The sequence below is a fragment of the Channa argus genome, chromosome 17, assembly GCF_033026475.1.
Source record: "Channa argus isolate prfri chromosome 17, Channa argus male v1.0, whole genome shotgun sequence".
NCBI classification, from domain to species: domain Eukaryota; kingdom Metazoa; phylum Chordata; class Actinopteri; order Anabantiformes; family Channidae; genus Channa; species Channa argus.
Window position 1 is genome coordinate 332298 of NC_090213.1, and position 20194 is coordinate 352491.

The 20194-nt window shown below is 40.9% G+C and overlaps 3 protein-coding genes and 1 pseudogene across 4 annotated transcripts; all 4 read right to left on the bottom strand.

Annotated features, from left to right (window-relative positions):
* Positions 1-293: 293 nt before the first annotated feature.
* On the bottom strand, positions 294-6657 carry LOC137102097 (kunitz-type protease inhibitor 1-like). Of its 2 annotated transcripts, none has more exons than XM_067481254.1 (10): positions 6077-6657; positions 5324-5484; positions 4961-5102; positions 2977-3147; positions 2831-2863; positions 2624-2752; positions 2103-2153; positions 1844-2014; positions 1665-1739; positions 294-1124 (listed from the first exon to the last, which is right to left on the bottom strand). In XM_067481254.1, exons 1-10 carry the CDS (start codon positions 6462-6464, stop codon positions 943-945), a joined length of 1503 nt encoding a protein of 500 aa, XP_067337355.1. In that variant the 5' UTR covers positions 6465-6657; the 3' UTR covers positions 294-942. The 2 variants fall into 2 exon arrangements, with proteins under 2 accessions (XP_067337355.1, XP_067337354.1); XM_067481253.1 differs by having other exon boundaries at positions 2965-3147.
* A 3093-nt stretch (positions 6658-9750) lies between these two features.
* LOC137102881 (tripartite motif-containing protein 16-like) lies at positions 9751-11394 on the bottom strand (annotated as a pseudogene).
* On the bottom strand, positions 11155-14272 carry LOC137102091 (tripartite motif-containing protein 16-like). The gene has a single exon (XM_067481236.1). The coding sequence runs from the start codon at positions 13868-13870 to the stop codon at positions 12206-12208; it is 1665 nt and encodes a 554-aa protein (XP_067337337.1). The 5' UTR covers positions 13871-14272; the 3' UTR covers positions 11155-12205.
* A 2117-nt stretch (positions 14273-16389) lies between these two features.
* Positions 16390-19945, bottom strand: LOC137102094 (tripartite motif-containing protein 16-like). The gene has a single exon (XM_067481248.1). It carries the CDS (start codon positions 19290-19292, stop codon positions 17721-17723), a length of 1572 nt encoding a protein of 523 aa, XP_067337349.1. The 5' UTR covers positions 19293-19945; the 3' UTR covers positions 16390-17720.
* Between the last annotated feature and the right edge of the window lie 249 nt (positions 19946-20194).

A 20194-nucleotide genomic window follows, 5' to 3' on the forward strand; every position in this document is an offset into this window, starting at 1 on the left:
TAAAGCAGAATCTGCTAAACTAATAAATAGTGATGTAGTACTGTGGGTAAAGTATCTGTCGGTTCATAAAGGGATCAAATCAGCTCCACCTTTACCTGCTGTTTTACATCAAGTCTCTGTCGTAACACTGATCTTACTTTTTCATTGCAACTGACCAAAGGGTCAGTTACTGAACAGTAATGGTTTAACTTAGTCAGAAATCAGGTTTATTAAGCCATTTTCTCGTTGAATCTGTAAACAAATTACACAAAACACTTTGAAGCTCATGTGGAACAAATCTGAATCAGACCACAAAGAGGTTAAATACTTTATTGAAAATAATTTAACGACTCATGACATAACCTTCCAAACATTGTTAGACAGAAGTGATTCTTTATTTACTATTGTTTTCTGAAGCTTATGGATGTTTTCAGCTTTACCTAAAAATTAAATGCACTTAAACAAACAACACTGGTTCTGTTTAATTGACACGTTCAACTTTAAAAACAGGATGGCAGCAGATGTGAACAACCTGAGATTATTACAACAAATTAGTTTATATCTACAGTAACAAAAACTGGAAAAAAGCATTTACATGTTCACACCTGAGAACAAACAATATGAAATTTATTCCAAGATATTTGACATTACAGCAGACGCTCAAAAAAACAACGTGAAATAAAAGCTTTTTACAGAAGAATGTTATCTGGACATCAACTGGTAAAAAACAAAGACTCAATAAAATCCAGTTGAGATTAAAAACAGTGAAACTACAACAGAGTCTGTGATTCTCACAGTAAAGTCTGAGCCACCAGTCAGACTGACTCTCTCTTACTTGTACCAACATGTTGGTACAGTGGAGGAAAACAGCAATGAGCACCTGTGTGAGGTCACCAGAAAGAAGCTAGTGACATCACACAATTGTGGTGTGGTATGGTGGTGCTGTTGTAAATGATGGTGATGTCACACAGGTTTAGTGGTACTGTTGTAAACAAGTGTTTCTTGTTCTGACATCGCCACATGGGCGGGGCTTGTGGGGACAGGCTGATGGGAGCGCTCCCTGCGGGTCTTCAGGAAGCAGTAGGTCACAATAGCCAACAGAGCCAAGATGGTCACCGTCAGAATCACAGCCAGCGCTACTTGGCCTGAGGAGGAAAGAATGAGGTCACTGTCAGCTTCAATACTTTTACCTCAAAAGAAAGGCCTGACAGTAGAACTGCTGGTTCCTGGTTTTAATTTCAACAATATCCTGAATGTTAATGAACACAGAAATACAGAAATCTCTAGTGTTTGCAAATGTGAATGAAATATCAGTAAATATGTAAACAAATCTTTAAATAATAGAGACGTGCCAAAAGCTATAAATCTGTACAATGATAAATGTGTAAACTACGAGCTCCTGAACACCTGTGAATGGAGGTGTCTTGCTGAAATGCACCATGGGAGTGTTGAGATCCAGGAAGAGGATTAACAACAGGAACCAGGAGAACTTGAAATGTCTTCAAACACTTCACAGCTTTATTCTTTAAATAATAAAAACAAACTACTGCTGAAAACACCTGCACTCAGTCATTAGGCAGGAACAAACCGCCCTCCACCTTGTGTCCAGAGGTCGCTCTACATTACTTTCATATGTATTTGGGCAATTTTTATTAGAGAGTTAGAGAGAAAGGGCATTTTCTGACCTGAGTTTTCGCCATCTTTGTCTTCTTCCTCTGACTCATATCGTTCAAACATCCCTCTGGAAAACACGTTAAGCTCTTCACCGACACAGGAGAAAACACAGTAGGAAATAAATAAGGAACGTTATGGTACTGCACGTTACTGTCCTTTTTTAGTTTTAGTACAATTGTGTTTTTTGTACCAGTAACTCCATCGCAGGCCTCTTTGCACTTGTCTTCCTTCTCAAAGTTGTTTTCATTTGCTTCACAGCCACCGTAGGTGAAGCGGTAGCACCTCTTACGCACAGGGTCGTAGTACCAGCGGGTGTGACTCGCCCGACATGGACCAGTGTGGGGGACCTGTGTGCACTGAGCTAATGGGGGTGGGGGGAGTAACCATTATTACCATGTAGTTTGTTAGCTCCAGGTACTAGTTAGCAGTTGTTGCTCAGAGAAACTGACCTTTCCTCTCATTCACGTCGATGCTCAAGAGGCGAGAGAAGGTGTGGTTCACTGAGGATGAGAAAGACAATCACTGACTGTGGGCTTAGTCTGTACATCTGTGCGTCTTTGAGGACGGTTCAGCCTGTATGTGTGTGTGTGTGTGTACACATTTACATTTAGTCATTTAGCAGAAGCTTTTATCCAAAGCGACTTACAAGTGAGGTACAAGGCAGCAAAAATCTAAGTGAAGGAGAAAACATCAAAGCAAAGTCCTATCAGAAAAGTGTTCACAGTTCACGAGATGCAAGTGCAAGAGAGCAGAAAGGAGATTTTTTTTTTTTTTTTTTTAAGAGATTTAAGTGCATAAGAAGATGTGGAAGAGTTCAGTTTTCAGCAGTTCAATATTGGGAGAGAGTCAGCTGAGCGTGCAGCGTTTGGTAGCTTGTTCCACCATCATTGCGCTAAACAGTATGTGTGTGTGTGTGTGTGTGTGTGTGTGTGTGTGTGTGTGTGTGTGTGTATGTATGTGTCCCCCTTACATTTGTTGCAGTTAATCTCATCGGTTCCATCGCTGCAGTGTTTCACACCGTCACACTCCAGACTGTCATCCAGACAGCAGGTAGCATTACAGGTTAACTGATCGGGTTGACACTTCGGGTTGCATATATCTGAACACACACACAAAGTTATTTATCTGAAGCATCATGTAGCTCAGCTGATGTGAAGTGGGTCATTGTGGGACTGACCAGAGTGCAGAATGCCGCTTCGCTCTGATGTTGCTGTAGACAGGAAAAATCATCAACAGTAGATTTACAACATGCTTTACTTCTGTGACATGAATGCACTATATGAGTACTGTGTGTAATGTTTGTACATTCACCTGTGTTATTACCTGTGACTCCCCGGCAGGCAGCCATACACTCTTCATTGCTCAGGTAGTTGTTTTTGTTGGGTGTACAGCCTCCGAACACAAACTGCTGACAGGTGCTCGTCTTGGCATCGTAGAACCAGCGAGGAAACGCGGCGCGGCATGGACCGATCTTCATCTGAGTCAGACAGTACACTGAGAGACAGACGCAGTGTTAGCAGGTCCACAGGGAACCACAGTTTACTAATGCAAACTAAAGTCCTATTTCCGAAATGAAAAATGAGGCCCAATCAGCCCAACCTTTCAACACACTATTCCACTTTGATATTTTTATTCTGGGCTCTAGTGAAGAAGTTTGTTCTGTCTTCCTTATACTGGGCCTATTTACTCATGTCTCTCTGTGATGAATTTAATTATTAATCTACGGCACAGGGTATGTGCAGTAAAGAGAGTTTCCATTTCCAAGGTAACGTAGTATATTGCGTCACGTGAGTACTGTAGATATGTAACTCAACAAAGCCTGTCAACTGGTGCTGTCCTCAAATCTGTTGTTTGACACATGAACCAATCAATACCTAATTAACTATGTTTGTTCATGAATTAATCAGTCCATCCATCAGTCAGTTTGGGAGACATCTCAGAAGTCATGTTCCATCTCCAGAAGTCAACACAAAAGTCAAGGTGACAAAATAAAAGCCTTGCAGAGCAGGTTTGTGTAAGTGTATGTTTTGTTCCAGTCCAACCAGTTTGAGTGAGGTGTGGATCCTCAGTAAAAACACAAACTCAACAGCCGCTTTTTAAATCCAACCCCAGGACCTGATCCGATGAACCATCGAATCAATAAGAAACTGATCAGTCAGCTGTTCCGTCTGAAAACAAACTGACTTTTGCAGACTACTTAAATATTGTACATTAATTTCTGCAGATGTTTTCTTTGCAAAGTCCAGCTTCCACAGCCATAAAGACAAACCAGTTTAAATCCTGATCTGCTGAAAAACAACCAGGCTGATCTTTATCAGGAGGAACTTGTCTGATCACAGTTCTCCACACATTCATCACCTGTAGACACGATGGACCACAGATTTATTCCTGTATTCTACACACTAAAACGCTTCCTGCAGCAGAGACAAGGAGAAGTTTCTCCAACTTGCCCTCAGATACACTTGAAACATCTCCAACATTTGGAAACTAGTAATGCATGGTGTAAAGCATTTTTTTAGAATCAGGACTGTGTGTGTGTGTGTGTGTGTGTGTGTGTGTGTGTGAGAGAGAGAGTGAGCTGCATGTTCATTCAGACGGACAGAACACCATGATCTGCTCTCCCAGTTTGATCCCAGGACGACTCTAAAGAGGTGCTAATTTCAACTGAATTTAAATTCTCGATTCTTTCATAATTGAAAGTCACAGTGTGAGTGTTTCACAGCTTCATCAAGACCTAATGTCCAGCGTTTGGAGATATTAACTCCAGCCTCTTTTCATTGTTTTCTGAATGAAATTTCATTAGTTACAGAGTTTCTGTTTTACTCGCCCCACACGTCCCACCCTGAATCATTGTTTTTGAGATAACCCCCACAAAAGAAACCATGGGCCCAGACAGGCCCCCACTCACCAGGCTGAAAGAGACAATAAACCAGTCAAACAATGATTGTGGTCACTGGATTCGTTTTGGTTATTGTGTCTCTTTCCTTCGTTTACTGATTATTAGTTTGTGGGACTCTGAACTGACTGAAGACCACATTTAATCCTGGTTCAGACATCTAATAAAAACGAGTGGTCCTCTGAGAAGACTCACATTTTAGTTTTTTTCTTTCCAGTCTTCAGAATGTTGACTGATTTACTTTGATGATTTATTTTACCTGAGATGGGCCTGTGAAGCCCAGGTGTGGACTGGTGGACCTGCTGAGAGATGCTGTTATGTTAATTAGGCTGGTGTTTTAGCTTTAGTCTCCCAGGTGCGTCCACAGACACCCACAGACCTCAGTGCACTACATTTTCCATGAACACTTACAGCTAGACTGCTCTGGGTTGAGGACAAGGACCTTGACCATTGCGTCGTCTGTTTGACCGTTGGAGTCTGTGACAGTCAGTTTGAAGAGGTACGAGCCGGTGGACAGGTTGGAGAGGTGTCTCTGGTCAGGAAGGTCCGTCTCCTGCAGAACCAAATTCAGAAATCACCCATTTTAAAATGTTGTTTTACAGGAGAAACAACAACAAGGTCCCTGAAAATTAGAACGATTCTGAATGCGCTCTGGGATATTGAATTCACTAAAAACCACACAATAAAACATGTCCAGTGTTGGAGTCAGACTACTGCTTCCTGTACAGATATCCCACTGCTTACTTCTACCTGTGGTAACCCCCCTGCATTTACCTCCATGGAGATATCTTCATTCCCGCTCTCCAGGTTCCAGCTGTAGTCAACAATCTTGGCGTCACCCAGAGCCATACTCTCAATGCCGTTCAGCATCACCGTCTCTCCAGGCTGAACGACAATGTCACTGCCTGCGTTTGCAATGGGTGGAGCCGGTTTATCTGTAAGATAGTGTTGTCACAAATTTGGAGAAAAGGGAGGTTGTTTTAATCAGCAGAACATTATCCAGATAACCTAGAAACCACACTCAGAGCCCAGTTTTTGTCCACATTTAGTTAAACCAGTCTAACATGACACCAACTGAATTCTGTTGTACTGTGGCACTGAAAAACAGTAAGATTCTGAGTGAGGTTCTGCAGTTAGAGGAGCCAAGAAGGACTGTTTAGCCTGGTTCTTACTGTCCACTGAGACACCATATAAATTGGGTCCAGATGCCCTGACCCCTCTTCAGTCCTTGTTGCTGTCCCCACTACCTTGTAGTCAGTTCCTTAGCTCCAGTTACTGTCTCTTGTAACAAACCATGGTTATGCATTGTTTCCTTGACAATTTATTACACACACTTAAAAGATAAAAGGCAAGCTATAAAGGCAAAAATCAAAGCAATATGACATCATCAGTAGGCTTAAACAAGTACTTCTTATCTGATTAACCTTACAATACACAACATAAGCAAAAACAGAGGAAACCCTGGTTTGCTCATACAATACTGATTTTACATTTACAACCAGGTTAATAATCCAGCTGTACAGTCACCTGTTGACTGCGGTCCCGCCAGGTATTTCTGGAACACGGGCTCTCTGATGTAGCTCAGGTACCCAGCCTGGTTCACGAAGCTGCACACGAAGCGGTTTCTGTAGATGCAGTTGAACAGGTCGCAGGTTCGGTTCTCCACTTCGCCGCCGGGCGGCTCCAGTAGCGCCAGGTTGCAAAGCGGGTCCGCACAGCACACGTGCTGACATTCTGTCTCGGAGTTCACGTACGCGGTGGCGAGCAGAGTCGCTCCTTCTCTCACAGATTTGTTCGTGTCCAACGCGAAGTCCCTCTGTCCGGTGCGGAAAGACTCGTCGCAACCCGCCGCTCGGATCAGGATGATGAGGAGCAGTCGCAGGGAGGAAGAGGAGGAAGATGAGGACGGAGGCATTTTCAGCTGGGGTCGGTGTGTATGGAGCAAAAAGAAGAGTTTACCGCCTTCTAACGCCTCGCCGCTCCACTCTAATCGTTTCTGCTGTTCCTGTTTCCGATGATTAAACCGGTGAATCGTCGCACTATCCTAGTGTCCTCCCCACTTCGCCTGCTCAGGTGTGTCTCAAGTGTGTTTATTCCGGAAGAGAAAACCGATACGCAGCTGACAGGCCAATTAGTCTGACGCGCCTTGTGACGTCACCAGGTGTGGTGAAACCGATGAAGATGAAGCTTCCAGCCACTAGTTTCATCTAAAGCTTCATTTCAAGAAGCCTCATTTAAAGGGAAATGTTCGACTGCTGACATCTAGTGGCTGAAATTTGTGTTTTATGGAAAGTTTTCTACAACAGCAAAGAGGTTACTGCAGTACAAAGTTAAACACAGTACTAATAAAGTTATTTCAAAGTAAAAGAGGGGCTAACAGATTGTTAGTCCTGCTCCTTCCCGCGCACTGCACAGTTTGGGGGAAATCCTGACCTATTCCGGTGCCGTTCTGTTAACTCCTGTCTGAACTTTGGTGGTGAATATTTAAATTCAGAAGTATCAATGAAAATTAAACATGAAAACACACAGATTGTAACTATTTTGTAATATTTTCTGATTTCGTGGATTAAATGTTTCTTTTAATGTTAATTCTTTTATAAGGTCACATAACTAAATAAATATATACATAAATTAACAACAAATTAAATATTTGATAAATTAATCTGTTTAATAGCTTTCCCATGAGACAATGGAACAGTTTGGAATCTAAAGGGAGGGATATTTAGCCCTGTGGATCTGTTGGTTCACGATGGATTTTCTTTAAATTAGATTACATTTATATAATAATGAAACATTAGGAAGTGTTGTTGGACATACGGTCATAAGGACAAGAACAGCAGGGAAAAGGGTGCACTGAGCAACACACAATCAGCTCGTTCTATATTATACTCAGACTAATGAAAGACAGGGAAGTGACATTAGTTTTTAAGGGATTTGTCTTAGTTATTGATGTGTTCTGATTCTTCTGGGCAGTTTTTGAACTTCTTAAATTCACTACAATGAACAAAAACAACATTCTGCACAAAAACAGAAACAGAATTGTCCCAACAACAAATACAAATCTATGTTACAAAACGTCACCATAATAATCTCATGACTGCTCAGATTGGTTGTGATAGTTTTTTTGGGGGGGGCTTCCTTATGTAGTTGCTGCAGTACAACATCCATTCATTATCTGTAATCACTTGTCCTCTTCAGGTTCTATCTCTGCTCTATTTTTGATAACATGCATGTCTTTGGACTGAGGGAGAAAACAAACAAAAGCTCAGGGAGAACATACTAAGCACAAAGACAGCTGTAGAGTTTCTGCTGTTCAGATTGTTTTTATTCCACTAACTCTCCTCTTGTTTCAGACTCTGTCCCTCCAGTTTTTCCTCCTGGCTCAGCTCCCGCTCGCCCACACTATGATTTGCATCAAGCCAATGTTTCTCATCTTTATTCTTAATCTTCCTAATCACTGATGTTTACCTGTACTGTAGAATGGATCTTTGCTTTGTCTCTTTGAGTCTCACCTGCTCTCACCCTTTGAGGTCACCAATTTCCTTCCAGTCAACCTGTCAGATCCACCTGCAGAAAATCAGCCCCAGTCATCACCCCCTTCACCTGCTCCAAGACTCCCTAACCTTTCATTTCAACTTTTACAATAAAGTATGTTATAAATTGTATCCAAGCATTAGCGTCCAAACCTGCTGAAACATTTCAGATAAACAACATGTGTCCACTACGATGTCTAATCTTTCTTCTAACAAGGTTCATACTGATCATAACAGTAGCTACAATACAATCTGAAAGATACTTGATGGTTTTAGGCCATGATCACAATTTTACCACAGTGGAAATAAGTGTGGTTGGCACAGTTTCCTCACAAGTACAACTGTTTGTACATCAGTTGTTGATGTCTTAAAGACAAAAAATGTGTAACATTTTTCCATTAACATAACTGCTACAAAATCATTTTGGTGCTACACTAACGTGTCATAAGAAAAAAGACATCCCCATCGCTATGACAACTGGCCCAGATTCTCAGATACCGCAGCATGGAACTTTGCAGTCCTGAACCACTGATTTTTTGCGAGAACTTAATAAACCCCATATTCATGAATATTAAATACATCCATGTATTTGTCACGGGTTTTGTTAAGATGAATGATAAACCTCACAAATGCAGTAAGAAGGCGACATCGAGGAAGCAAGGATGAGCGGACACAGAGAGAAATATCAGCCTGGAATGAAATAGATGAAAGGATCCAAGACAGATGTGAAGCTGCTGTTCTTACTGTTGGACCAGAAAGTAATATCTTCTCAAAAGCTTGCTGTTTTTAGTGTTGTTGTGTTTGCTTGGTAAGTGGTTCACTTAGTGAACTTTCACTTTTTGATCATCCACACAGGCTCTTGCGTTGGTTGCTATGAGACTTTCTGTCAAAGTAATCCAAGATTTGTCAGGCTATTCTAGTTGGATGGTTGTGTTTCTGTTTGTGGAAACTTTGGCTGGTGCACAGGAAGAAATTTGTCTGACGGGAATAATTATTTCCCAATATGACTTTGTTGTAACGCTGGGACTACACCATAGTGTCACTGTCGCTCTATGGTTAGTGCTTCTCTTTGATATTACAATAAAAAAACCTGCAGAGTCATTAAAACCTAATGCACATGTACCTGTGCTCATGACTGGTGTTTCAGCAATGCAAAAGTGAATCTCACACACACACAGACACACTGGGGTGAGGATCCATTCATGCTTGGGCTTTAACTGTGATTACACAATAGTGAAATAATTGTGTAATCAGAGACACTGAACTAGCTCAGATGTTATCTGATGATAGTTTCACATTTCTCCTTAAATCAGATCCCAGAATCCAGACGAGAAAATACTGTAAAAGACTTCTATATTCCATTTGCAAAAACTAAAATATGTCATACTACTAATATGTCATAAAATACTGTTGAATGATTTCATGACGAGATTCACTTCATCCAAAGTTTTTTTTAAACTACACTTAGCTATGAAAAAGAAATTATCACGATTTTCTAACTAATATCAATAATGAAGATTGTACAGTCAGTATCCACCAGTACTTCTTTCAATCAAATGAATGTAAACATATTTTTTGATTTGTGTGAAAACATCAATGATAAATGAAGATCTGGTGTCTTTTAAACTTTAGCCCCCTGCACTGTAAATTGCTTCTATTTGAGCTTACAGACCTCAGCAGTGACTCCAGTGCCTCCATTACTTGACAGAAGAATCATGACATAAAGTCAAAGCACAGACTCCAACTCACCTACAGAAAGCCTGGGGAAATCTCACATCCACATTGGTTCCATATCTCATCCTTCAGTTTAATCTGATCCTGGAGTCATCACTGTATAACATACAGTGACATACTTCTTACTGCTGTACTTGTCTTTCTCCTTTTCTGTCTCCCTCTCTCTGTCAATTTCTGCAGGTGTCTCCAGCTTTGGAGCTGTGTGTTTCCAGTGAGCAGTTATTGGTCCTAACTGATAAAAACTGCGTGTGTTCATTTCTGTAAAAACAAATTACAGACGTTGTTGTGTCTCTGCTGGTACTATACAGATAAGAAGACAAACGTCCATGCTCAGGACAACACACCCTCAAAACTACAGCTTCCCCAAAGCCCTGTGACTTGTTGGGAGTGAGTATTAGTTGTTTTGTTGTTTACTGAACTGAGCAGTGTCGCCATTATATACAAGCAAAACTCCAGCATGTAGATGCTGAGTGAAAGTAGTCTGGACTCTGTGGAGGAGACTCAGGGTCTCAGAGATGCTGTAGAAGGACAGAATACCTGCTCTGTGATCCAGGTACACTCCTATTCTGGAGGATGGAGGAACTAAGGCACGAGTTGGAATGTTGTTGTACCAAAAAAAAAACCAAATGTCTCGGTAACAGTATAATACCCAAGATTTGTCATTGAGTCCAAGTCCAGATTTATCCCTCCTCGTTCTGCTGATATTCTTATATTTAACTGCTACAAAAACCCCTGTCCCTGTCTACTCCACCTCCCAGTAGCAACGTTTACTCAGACTCTCATCTGCTCAGCACCTGTTCCCAATCAGTGAATCTGTCTGGGTGATCAGAATAAGGTTGTAGTTGATTTATTCTTGTTGCTTTTCTGCCACCTTCAGATGAAATCAGCTGTCTTTGTGCTGTGTTTGGATCCAGTGTGATTTCACATGAATACTTTAAGAATCCAGCTTGTGTTCTGCTGTTGGCAGTACAACATCCACATCAGCCAGTCCTAGTGAGATGTTTGTTGATGTGTCTCTCAGAACGTAGTTGATCTCCCAGCTCTAAGGTGGTATCCTCTAGTATTAAGTTACTAATACTAAATCCACATGATTTTATGAAACAATTCACTTCATCTACACAACTATGGTGCGTTCACACTACAGGCGACAAAATCCCTTTTCCAGCAACAACTGCTATTCATTTTCATTGGAAACGTGGTGTAGGTGTTCACTACAACTTTCTGTGTGAGACAGAGACAAATGGTCCTCAGCAACATGACAGAAAGAAGTTAAGGAAAGCTCAAAGTTTTGCAAATAAGCTGACAGTGACAATATGTAGCGTTCAGGGAGGAAGTTGAAAGCACAGTGTTGGAACATGGTTCTGGAGCTTTCACCAGCTAACAGAGGGAAAATTTAACAGACTGAACCTGAAAGGGACACAAAAGCTGAACCAGGTATTTATTTTAAAAGGAAACACATTTAAACACATATAAATAATAAAAGAATAATTAAATGACATTTTTTAAAATTCATCTTCAAATGTTTAAAGTTATAGATATACTATTATGGACTTCTTTCATGGCAACTTTGTACCGCATCATTACATGCCTGCTTGGAAAAGTTACACATTTTCTCCATCCTCTTTAAAAGAAACCCTGGAAAAACAACAAAGAACATGCTTTATTCATTGTGTAAACTTTGGTTTTGTTCACACATTCAATCATGAAAATCAGTTTAATGACTGCACAATTATATGATTTAATAAACAGATTCACTCATATTATTTATCATTAAAAAGGAAAATGTAAACAGCCCTCAGTTTATTTGTATCACTGTAGCCAGGCTAAGAGCCATAGCCCTGTTCAGCCTAGAATTCCCTGAATTCTCAGCAGCCATGACTTCATGACTGTGTTTAGCTTGTAAATATTAGAGAAACAATTCATCAGTTCTTCACGATTATCACAGATAGATCTACATGTACTGGAGCTCCAGAATCCTTTATAAGACCCCACTACCACTTAAGGAGGAACTGTGGATAGATGTAAACATCCACACGAGTCCTGTTCCTGTTTAATCATTCTTCTTTAGTAAATACTCAGTTGCTAAACATGACACCATCTATGACAAAACCCACAAACATTTGTTTGTGTGTGGTATAATTCTGGCATTAGACTGCATCCCCAAAGATATCACTGAATTAATGCCAAATGCTTCATCTAAACCAGAAGTATGCAACTCTGGTCCTCCAGTGCTGCTGTCTTGCTTGCTTGTTGTTGTCCAACCCATTGGTCACCTGTATAGTATAAAAATTCACATAGTCGTCCCCCACTTTTTCCATCTTATTGTATCTTCCAGCTTCCGGTTGATTAAACCACTTCTGATTTTAATCAAATGCACAAAAAATAGCTTCTATTTGAGTTTACAGATCTCAGCAGTGGTTCCATATCCAAAAACACAAAATCCAAGATGTAGAGACTGAGTGAATGTGGTCTGGACTCTGTGGAGGAGAGTCATCGTTTCAGACACACAGTAGAATGACAGAACACCTGCACTGTGATCCAGGTACACTCCTATTCTGGAGGACTGAGGACCTGAGACTAGAGTTTGGACATTGTTGTAATAAAAATAATAAGTCTTTTGGTAACAATTTAATGCCCAGGATTTGTTATTCCTTCCAAATCCACTGTCACCTCCTAATCTGCTGATATTCTTGTATGTGATTGCTACATAAACTGCTGTCCCTGTCCAAGCCACCTCCCAGTAACGACGTCCAGTCAGACTCTCTCTACTCAGGACCTGCGTATATGTAATGAATCTGTCTGTGTGACTAGCACAAGGCTGTTTTTTGCTCATTGTTGCTTTTCTGCTCCCTTCAGTTAGTAACAGAAACTTGTTTGCTGTGTTTGGATCCAGTGTGATTTCACATGAATAATTTAAGAACTCAGCTCTGGTCTTGGGTTCTGCTAGTGGCAACAAAACATCCACTTCACTCAGTCTCAGTGAGATGTTTGTACATCTCTCTCTCAAAACATCCTGCAGTTGATCTCTGAGCTCTGACACAGCTGCTGTCACATCCTCAAAGTATCTCAAAGGACGGATGTTGATGTTGGATGAGTCTGTAGATTCACTGAGTGCTGACAGTGAGGGGTAGCTGTGGACAAACTGGATGTGATCCTCTGTGCGTAAGAGTTGCTCTAGTGAAGTGTCTTTCCTCTTCAGCTCAGTGATCTCCTGCTCCAGCTTCTCCTGAAGCTCTTTGACTCGGCTCACTTCTGTTTCCTGCTGGGATCTGATCTGCTGCTTCACATCATACCTTCTTTTCTCCATGAGATGGATCAGCTCTGTGAAGATCTTCTCACTGTCCTCCACTGCTTTATCAGCAGAGAGACTGATGGCCTCCACCTCCCGTTGAAGCAGCTTCATGTCTTTCTCTCTGTCCTGGATTCTCTGCTGGAGTTTTTGTTGACTCCCCTCAAGCTTCATCTGCCTCTGAGTCCTCTCTGCTGCAGCTGAGACTGTGTTGTGGCCTTTATGTTCATCCATTGAGCAGAGATAACAGATACACTGCTGATCAGTACGGCAGAAAATCTCCTTCACTTTATTGTGATGAGAACAGATGTTCTCCTGGAGATACTTGGAGGGCTCCACCAGATTGTGTTTTTGGAAAGTCTGGGAGTCATAGTGAGGCTGGACGTGTTTCTCACAGTAAGAGACCAGACAGGTTAAACAGGACTTTGTTGCTTTCAGTTTCCTCCCAGTGCAGAAATCACAGACCACATCTTCAGCTCCAGCATAGCGGTGATCAGCTGGAGCAGCTTGGAGCCCGGTCTTCTTCAGCTCCTCTATTAAATCTGCTAACATGGTGTTTTTCACAAGGACAGGTCTTGGTGTGAAGGTCTGTCTACACTGAGGACAGCTGTGGGTTTTCTTCTGATCCTTTTCATTCCAGTAGGTTTTAATGCAGTTCATGCAGTAGCTGTGTCCACATGGAATAGTCACTGGATCCTTCAGTAGATCCAGACAGATGGAACAGCAGAACATTTGTCGGTCAACCTGAAGTCCTTGCTGCTCCATTTCACCTTCTGGAGACTATGTACTTTTTCCAAAGAGAAACTTTCTCTGTGCTCTGACAGCAATCAGAGCTCTGCTGTTGTTCAACTACAATGCCAAATATGTGAAGGAGGAAACAGAAATATATTGATAGGGTGGAGCTACACGTCTGTTACAGTAGGAAAAAGAAAGAGGGTTTTCAGGATTTGCTGCATTTCACAAAGAAGATATTTCTGTGAAATGGAGGGTGTGTGTTCTGTCATTTACAACATGCGGTGAGAATCGTGACCTACTTAAGATGTCACAGTTTCATTTGGAACCTTTACAAAAAGCTTTTATACATATTATTCATAGTTTTAAACAATTAAGTAAAGTCAACAGAGTTTAAAAGAAAAAAGTTCTCACTCTTTAAATGTAGAAATTTTTGATCTGACATCAGATTCCTAAGCCCTGCTTAAGATCTAAATAAGCACATGACCACATCTATATTTAGTCACTTGGCAAATGGTTTTATCTAAATAAGCAGTACAAAGCAAGGAAAAAACCCTGAAAGCAAAGTGCAAAAAGAAGTAGATTATTACCCAACAAATGTTGTTAAGTGGCAACTAGGGCTTCCTAGGTTCTGTTTACCTGGCTAAGGAAGGTGGCTTATAAAGGCTGTGGAGTCACTTTGTCATTGTTCTTTTGATGATTACCTGGGGCCTTGTTGTCTGTCCCGCTTTTTTTTCAAAGATACATGCTTTGGCCTGTGATGGACTGTGGAGCTGTCTCGGAGGTGATTAGAGAACTGCAATGTAAGAGTTGTCATAGGCTCTTTTCTCTGTTGAGAGAGCCTCCTTTCAAGCTTTCATAAATTGCCTTTTTAACACCTTGTTCAAAGTAGTCCTGACCCTCTATTTTGTCCTTAAGATGGACCAGTTTTTGCCTCAGTGTGTTTCTGTATTTGAAATGCGCAAAAATGTTGCGTTGATATTGATATTGATATTGAAATGTGACTTTCTTAGTTACTCTGCAACATTATGGGATGACGAAGCTTATCTGTTTGATGTCCTCATCTTCTCTGTCTATTCAAATAAATTCATTTCAAATCACTTTATTTGTCCCCTAGAGGCAATTTAAAAATATTGTGGACGTGTATCTTCTTCTTCTACATTTATTTGTGGTTTTGAAAAAGGCCCAGTTTGGGTACGCACAGGTTTTAAGTGCCTTCTTGATGTGTTTATGTTCCTCTTTCCTTCCTACCTACTTTATCAGCACACTTTCAGCCCAGTGGTGTTAGGTTCTAAATTCTAAATTAATTAAATTAAATTCAGTTCAAATCTATTTTTATAGCGCCAATTCACAACAAAGTTATCTCAAGGCACTTTACAGAATAAAGTCAAGACTATAAAGATGTAAAATAAAGTTGGGTTCTAAATTAAAAGCAAGTCCAGGTGCCACAGCATTTTCTTTTTTAACTGCAAAAAGTTCTGTCTTCAACAGGTTTTTAAATATTGCAAGTGAGATTCAGTGCAGAGCTATATAGCTTGTTCCACCATCGCGGGACCACTTAGCTGAAGATCTTCTTGGGATCTATTGCTGTGTGGTGATGGAACCACCAGATCCTGTTTGTCGGCAGTGTGCAGTGTTGATGGATGGATTGTAGACCTGGATGAGGGAGTTCAAGTAGGTGGAGCTGTTGAATCGACCACCCTGTCGGTGAGAGTTAGAGTTTTGAACCTGATCTGAACGATAGTGTAACATGTCCATTTTGACTGATTAAAATATTTGGATCATCTAGACGGGGTTGATTATTCTGGTGGTAGCACATCTGCAAAGCACTGCAGTAATCGAGACGAGATATACCCAGTTCCTGAACAATAAATTTGGTTGCATATTCAGAAAGCCAGGGTCTGACCTTTCTGATGTTGCAGGGGGACAATATGTTTGCCTGAGATTTGGAGAAGGTGTGGTGACTAAAGCTCAAGTGGTTGTCTATGATGATCCCCAGATTTCTGACAGAATCAGTGCAAACAATCACAAGTTTGTGCGTTTACATGGACTTCAGTAACCAGGTAACAGTCAGCTTTCTTGGGAAAGCCGATTTCTTAAGTGTCATGTATATGGGAAAGCTGGTTTCCTAAATAAGGGTAGGGGATAAGGGAAATAGGTTTTCCCTAGGTAGATTTCTGTTGAGAACCCCAATTACTTTGCCACGTATACATGTAACCAGGTTTCTAATCCCCTTTCTCCTACTGCACATGTGGGTAACCAAAGGCTGCAGACAGTAAGCTGCATGCCACTAAGTGAAAGATTATAATAAAGTACAGCTGGTTAATCGGTTAACGGGGCAATGCCACCTCATTTTAAAAACAAAGTCTGCCAAGGTGTGACAGAAGTTTTTATTTACTTTTGTCATCCAGATGCTGAAGATTTGCATTACTGAAATTTAATATTTAATATTTGGATTGACAATAACAAACGAAATAAGTCATCCATGAAATGCAGCAGCTGGATGACATCAATAATCTGGAGACCGTCCTGCTGGTTCACTTACTGTCATCCAGACTCCATTGTGAATGTGATTCCTTTTGACTACATACTTTGTACAGAGTTACTGCCTTTTTTCGGTTAAGGAACACAACTTTTATTGTCTATAGGTTATGTCTTTTATCTGCTACTGTAAATACACCATGCGTAGAAATGTATATATTTTCATTTACTGTAAAAATACACAAACTGTGGATAAATTAACATAAACAATGAATACATGAAAATTACAGTGTGCACAGTTTTTCCACATATGTTTTAATAGAGATATGCTCCAACACTAATGTTAGTGAGAGGAGCATTGAATCCTCCTGTGACACAATGAACAGCTTGGGTGCAGAGATATTCACTTCTAAAACATCTGAGTGAGGCTCACCCTACTGACCAATCAGAGAAGAGCAACTATTTTATTGTTTTGTTATTTATTGTTATTTAATGACAACAAATACCTGAAGAGCTGTGGAAAGTGTGTTTTACTGTAGATAGACGGAGGACAAGAGAAAGTAGAGAGGACTGTTTCAGTCTTATGTTAGCGGTAGCTCAAGTTGCACCGTGTAGCTTTAAGTTCCTACTACTACTTTTATAAATTCCTATTGTTTCTTAGCCAGTTATTTCTGAAGATAAGATGCAAACAAACTTTTAAAAAATCAAAATAGTGGTACTTTTTAGAGGTTTGGTACTAGTACATACCACGGGAAGAAAGAGGACCAAACTTCTCTACTCTAAAAAGGGACACTAAACTTGATTCAGGAGAAAAACTCACACTGGGGTATCCCATGACCCTTCTAAGGTGGATCTAATTAACTTTAGTTTTTAGCTAAAAAGTTGTTTAAAACGCTTAAACAAAATTTAATAGAGATGAGGCAAACATAAGATAGAACACCTCTATCATGGCAGCAGCGTTGATCTACTTTGGCGATGCTTTTGGAATCATGACATAAAGTCAAAGCACAGACTCCAACTCACCTACAGAAAGCCTGGGGAAATCTCACATCCACATTGGTTCCATATCTCACCCTTCAGTTTAATCTGATCCTGGAGTCATCACTTTATAACATACAGTGACATACTTCTTACTGCTGTACTTGTCTTTCTCCTTTTCTGTCTCCCTCTCTCTGTCAATTTCTGCAGGTGTCTCCAGCTTTGGAGCTGTGTGTTTCCAGTGAGCAGTTATTGGTCCTAACTGATAAAAACTGCGTGTGTTCATTTCTGTAAAAACAAATCACAGACGTTGTGGTGTCTCTGCTGGTACTATACAGATAAGAAGACAAACGTCCATGCTCAGGACAACACACCCTCAGAACTACAGCTTCCCCAAAGCCCTGTGACTTGTTGGGAGTGAATATTAGTTGTTTTGTTGTTTACAGAACTGAGCAGTGTCACCATTATACACAAGCAAAACTCCAGCATGTAGAGGCTGAGTGAAAGTAGTCTGGACTCTGTGGAGGAGATTTAGGCTCTCAGAGACACTGTAGAAGGACAGAATTCCTGCTCTGTGATCAAGGTACACACCTACGCTGGAGAACCAAGGACCCGAGACAGAAGATTTGATATTGTTGTGCAAAAAAGTATAAGTGTTAAGATAACTAATTAATGCCCATGATTGGTCATTTCGTCCAAATCCACATTCATTCACACTTCCTGTTCTGCTGATATTCTTGTAAGCAACTGCTACGTAAACCCCTGTTCCGCTCCACTCCACCTCCCAGTAACAACTTCCAGTCATACTCTCTCTACTCAGAACCTGGTGCCAATAAGTGAATCTCTCAGGTTGATTGGAATAAGACTGTGGCTTGCTCATTAATGTTGCTTTTCTTTTCCCCTTTGACAGTAAGAGATATGTGTTTGCTGTGTTTGGATCAAGTGTGATTTCACATGAATACTTTAAGAACTCAGCTCTGGTCTTGGGTTCTGCTAGTGGCAGCAAAACATCCACTTCACTCAGTCTCAGTGAGATGCTTGTACATGTCTCTCTAAAAACATCCTGTAGTTGATCTCTGAGCTCTGACACAGCTGCTGTCACATCCTCAAAGTATCTCAAAGGACGGATGTTGATGTTGGATGAGTCTGTAGATTCACTGAGTGCTGACAGTGAGGGGTAGCTGTGGACAAACTGGATGTGATCCTCTGTGCGTAAGAGCTGCTCTAGTGAAGTGTCTTTCCTCTTCAGCTCAGTGATCTCCTGCTTCAGCTTCTCCTGAAGCTCTTTGACTCGACTCATTTCAGTTTCCTGCTGGGATCTGATCTGCTGCTTCACATCAGACCTTCTTTTCTCCATGAGATTGATCAGCTCAGTGAAGATCTTCTCACTGTCCTCCACTGCTTTATCAGCAGAGAGACTGATGTCCTCCACCTCCTGTTGAAGCAGCTTCATGTCTTTCTCTCTGTCCTGGATTCTCTGCTGGAGTTTTTGTCGACTCCCCTCAAGCTTTATCTGCCTCTCAGTCCTCTCTGCTGCAGCTGAGACTGTGTCGTGGCCTTTATGTTCATCCATTGAGCAGAGATAACAGATACGCTGCTGATCAGTACGGCAGAAAATGTTCCTCATTCTGTCATGACGAGAGCAGATGTTCTCCGGGAGATACTTGGAGGGCTCCACCAGATTGTGTTTTTGGAAAGTCTGGGATTCAAAGTGAGGCTGGAGGTGTTTCTCACAGTAAGAGACCAGACAGGTTAAACAGGCCTTGGTGGCTTTCAGTTTTCTCCCAGTGCAGAAATCACAGGCCACATCTTTAGGTCCAGCATAGCGATGATCAGCTGGAGCAGTTTGGAGTCCGGTTTTCTTCTCCTCTATTAAATCTGCTAGCATGGTGTTTTTCACCAGAACAGGTCTAGGTGTGAAGGTCTGTCTACACTGAGGACAGCTGTGGGCTTTCTTCTCATGCTCCTCGTCCCAATAGGTTTTAATGCTGTTCATGCAGTAGCTGTGTCCACATTAAATAGTCACCGTAACGGAAACTTTCTCTGTGCTCTCACAGAAAACGAATCACTGATTTTATCCACCTGCTGCAGTGAGGGATGTCTACCACGTCTGACATTTTACACCATTTTGTTTGCACTCAGGACTGTGAAAGGGAGGGAACAATGAGACATCCTGATTGGGTGGAGGTTAATGTCTCTGGGAGCAGGAGGTATTCCGGTCTTACTGCATTCCACAAAGAGGAGTGTTTTTTTAATCTTTTACTGTATAACATGCAGTAAGGTTTTTTTTCCACCTTTCAGCTTATCCCATAAGTTCAGGGTTGCCACACTGAACAACTTGCTAGACATACCTGGAACAACAATGTTGCAGCGCTGCGTGACACCTATGCTAGACACAGCTAACACCAGAGGCACTCAGGATGCCACTAAAAAAACTACCACTGTGGTGTGCTGTAATTCTCACTCTACTTTTTTCAAGTCACTTTTTAAAAGATGTTTTCAATAATAATCAAGCTGACCTCTTTCATGCTTCAACTGAATCCACCTGATCAGAATGTGGCTATAAGCAAACTCTGTTATTTTACTGTTGATAATGTTCACATATCCTCTGCTAAACCATTTTAGTTTTTTCAAATACACAGTTTTAACTGATGACTAACTTTTGCTCTTTGCTCCTTCTGCGGCTTGTTTTTTATCATTATTTTTATTTTTGGAAAGTGTTTTAACACTATTACAAAATGAATATAGTAACACGTTCAATTACAGCGTTACTATAAAAATAATGCACAAAGTGTGACTTTAATAAAGTGCAGAAATTTCACAATATAGTGGATAAACAAAATTATGACGTGACATCATTAAAGTCTGCAAACACACTCCAACTAGGGGTCGGTGTAA

What these genes read in the sequence shown, in the direction of transcription:
- LOC137102097 (XM_067481253.1), bottom strand. Translation starts at nt 6,464, where the DNA reads ATGCCTCCGTCCTCATCTTCCTCCTCTTCCTCCCTGCGACTGCTCCTC. An exon ending in TGAGATTAACTGCAACAAAT is followed by an intron (nt 2,154 to 2,623) that starts GTAAGGGGGACA and finishes TCTCATCCTCAG; the next exon opens with TGAACCACACCTTCTCTCGC. An exon ending in CAAAGATGGCGAAAACTCAG is followed by an intron (nt 1,125 to 1,664) that starts GTCAGAAAATGC and finishes TTTCCTCCTCAG; the next exon opens with GCCAAGTAGCGCTGGCTGTG.
- LOC137102091 (XM_067481236.1), bottom strand. Translation starts at nt 13,870, where the DNA reads ATGGAGCAGCAAGGACTTCAGGTTGACCGACAAATGTTCTGCTGTTCC.
- LOC137102094 (XM_067481248.1), bottom strand. Translation starts at nt 19,292, where the DNA reads ATGAACAGCATTAAAACCTATTGGGACGAGGAGCATGAGAAGAAAGCC.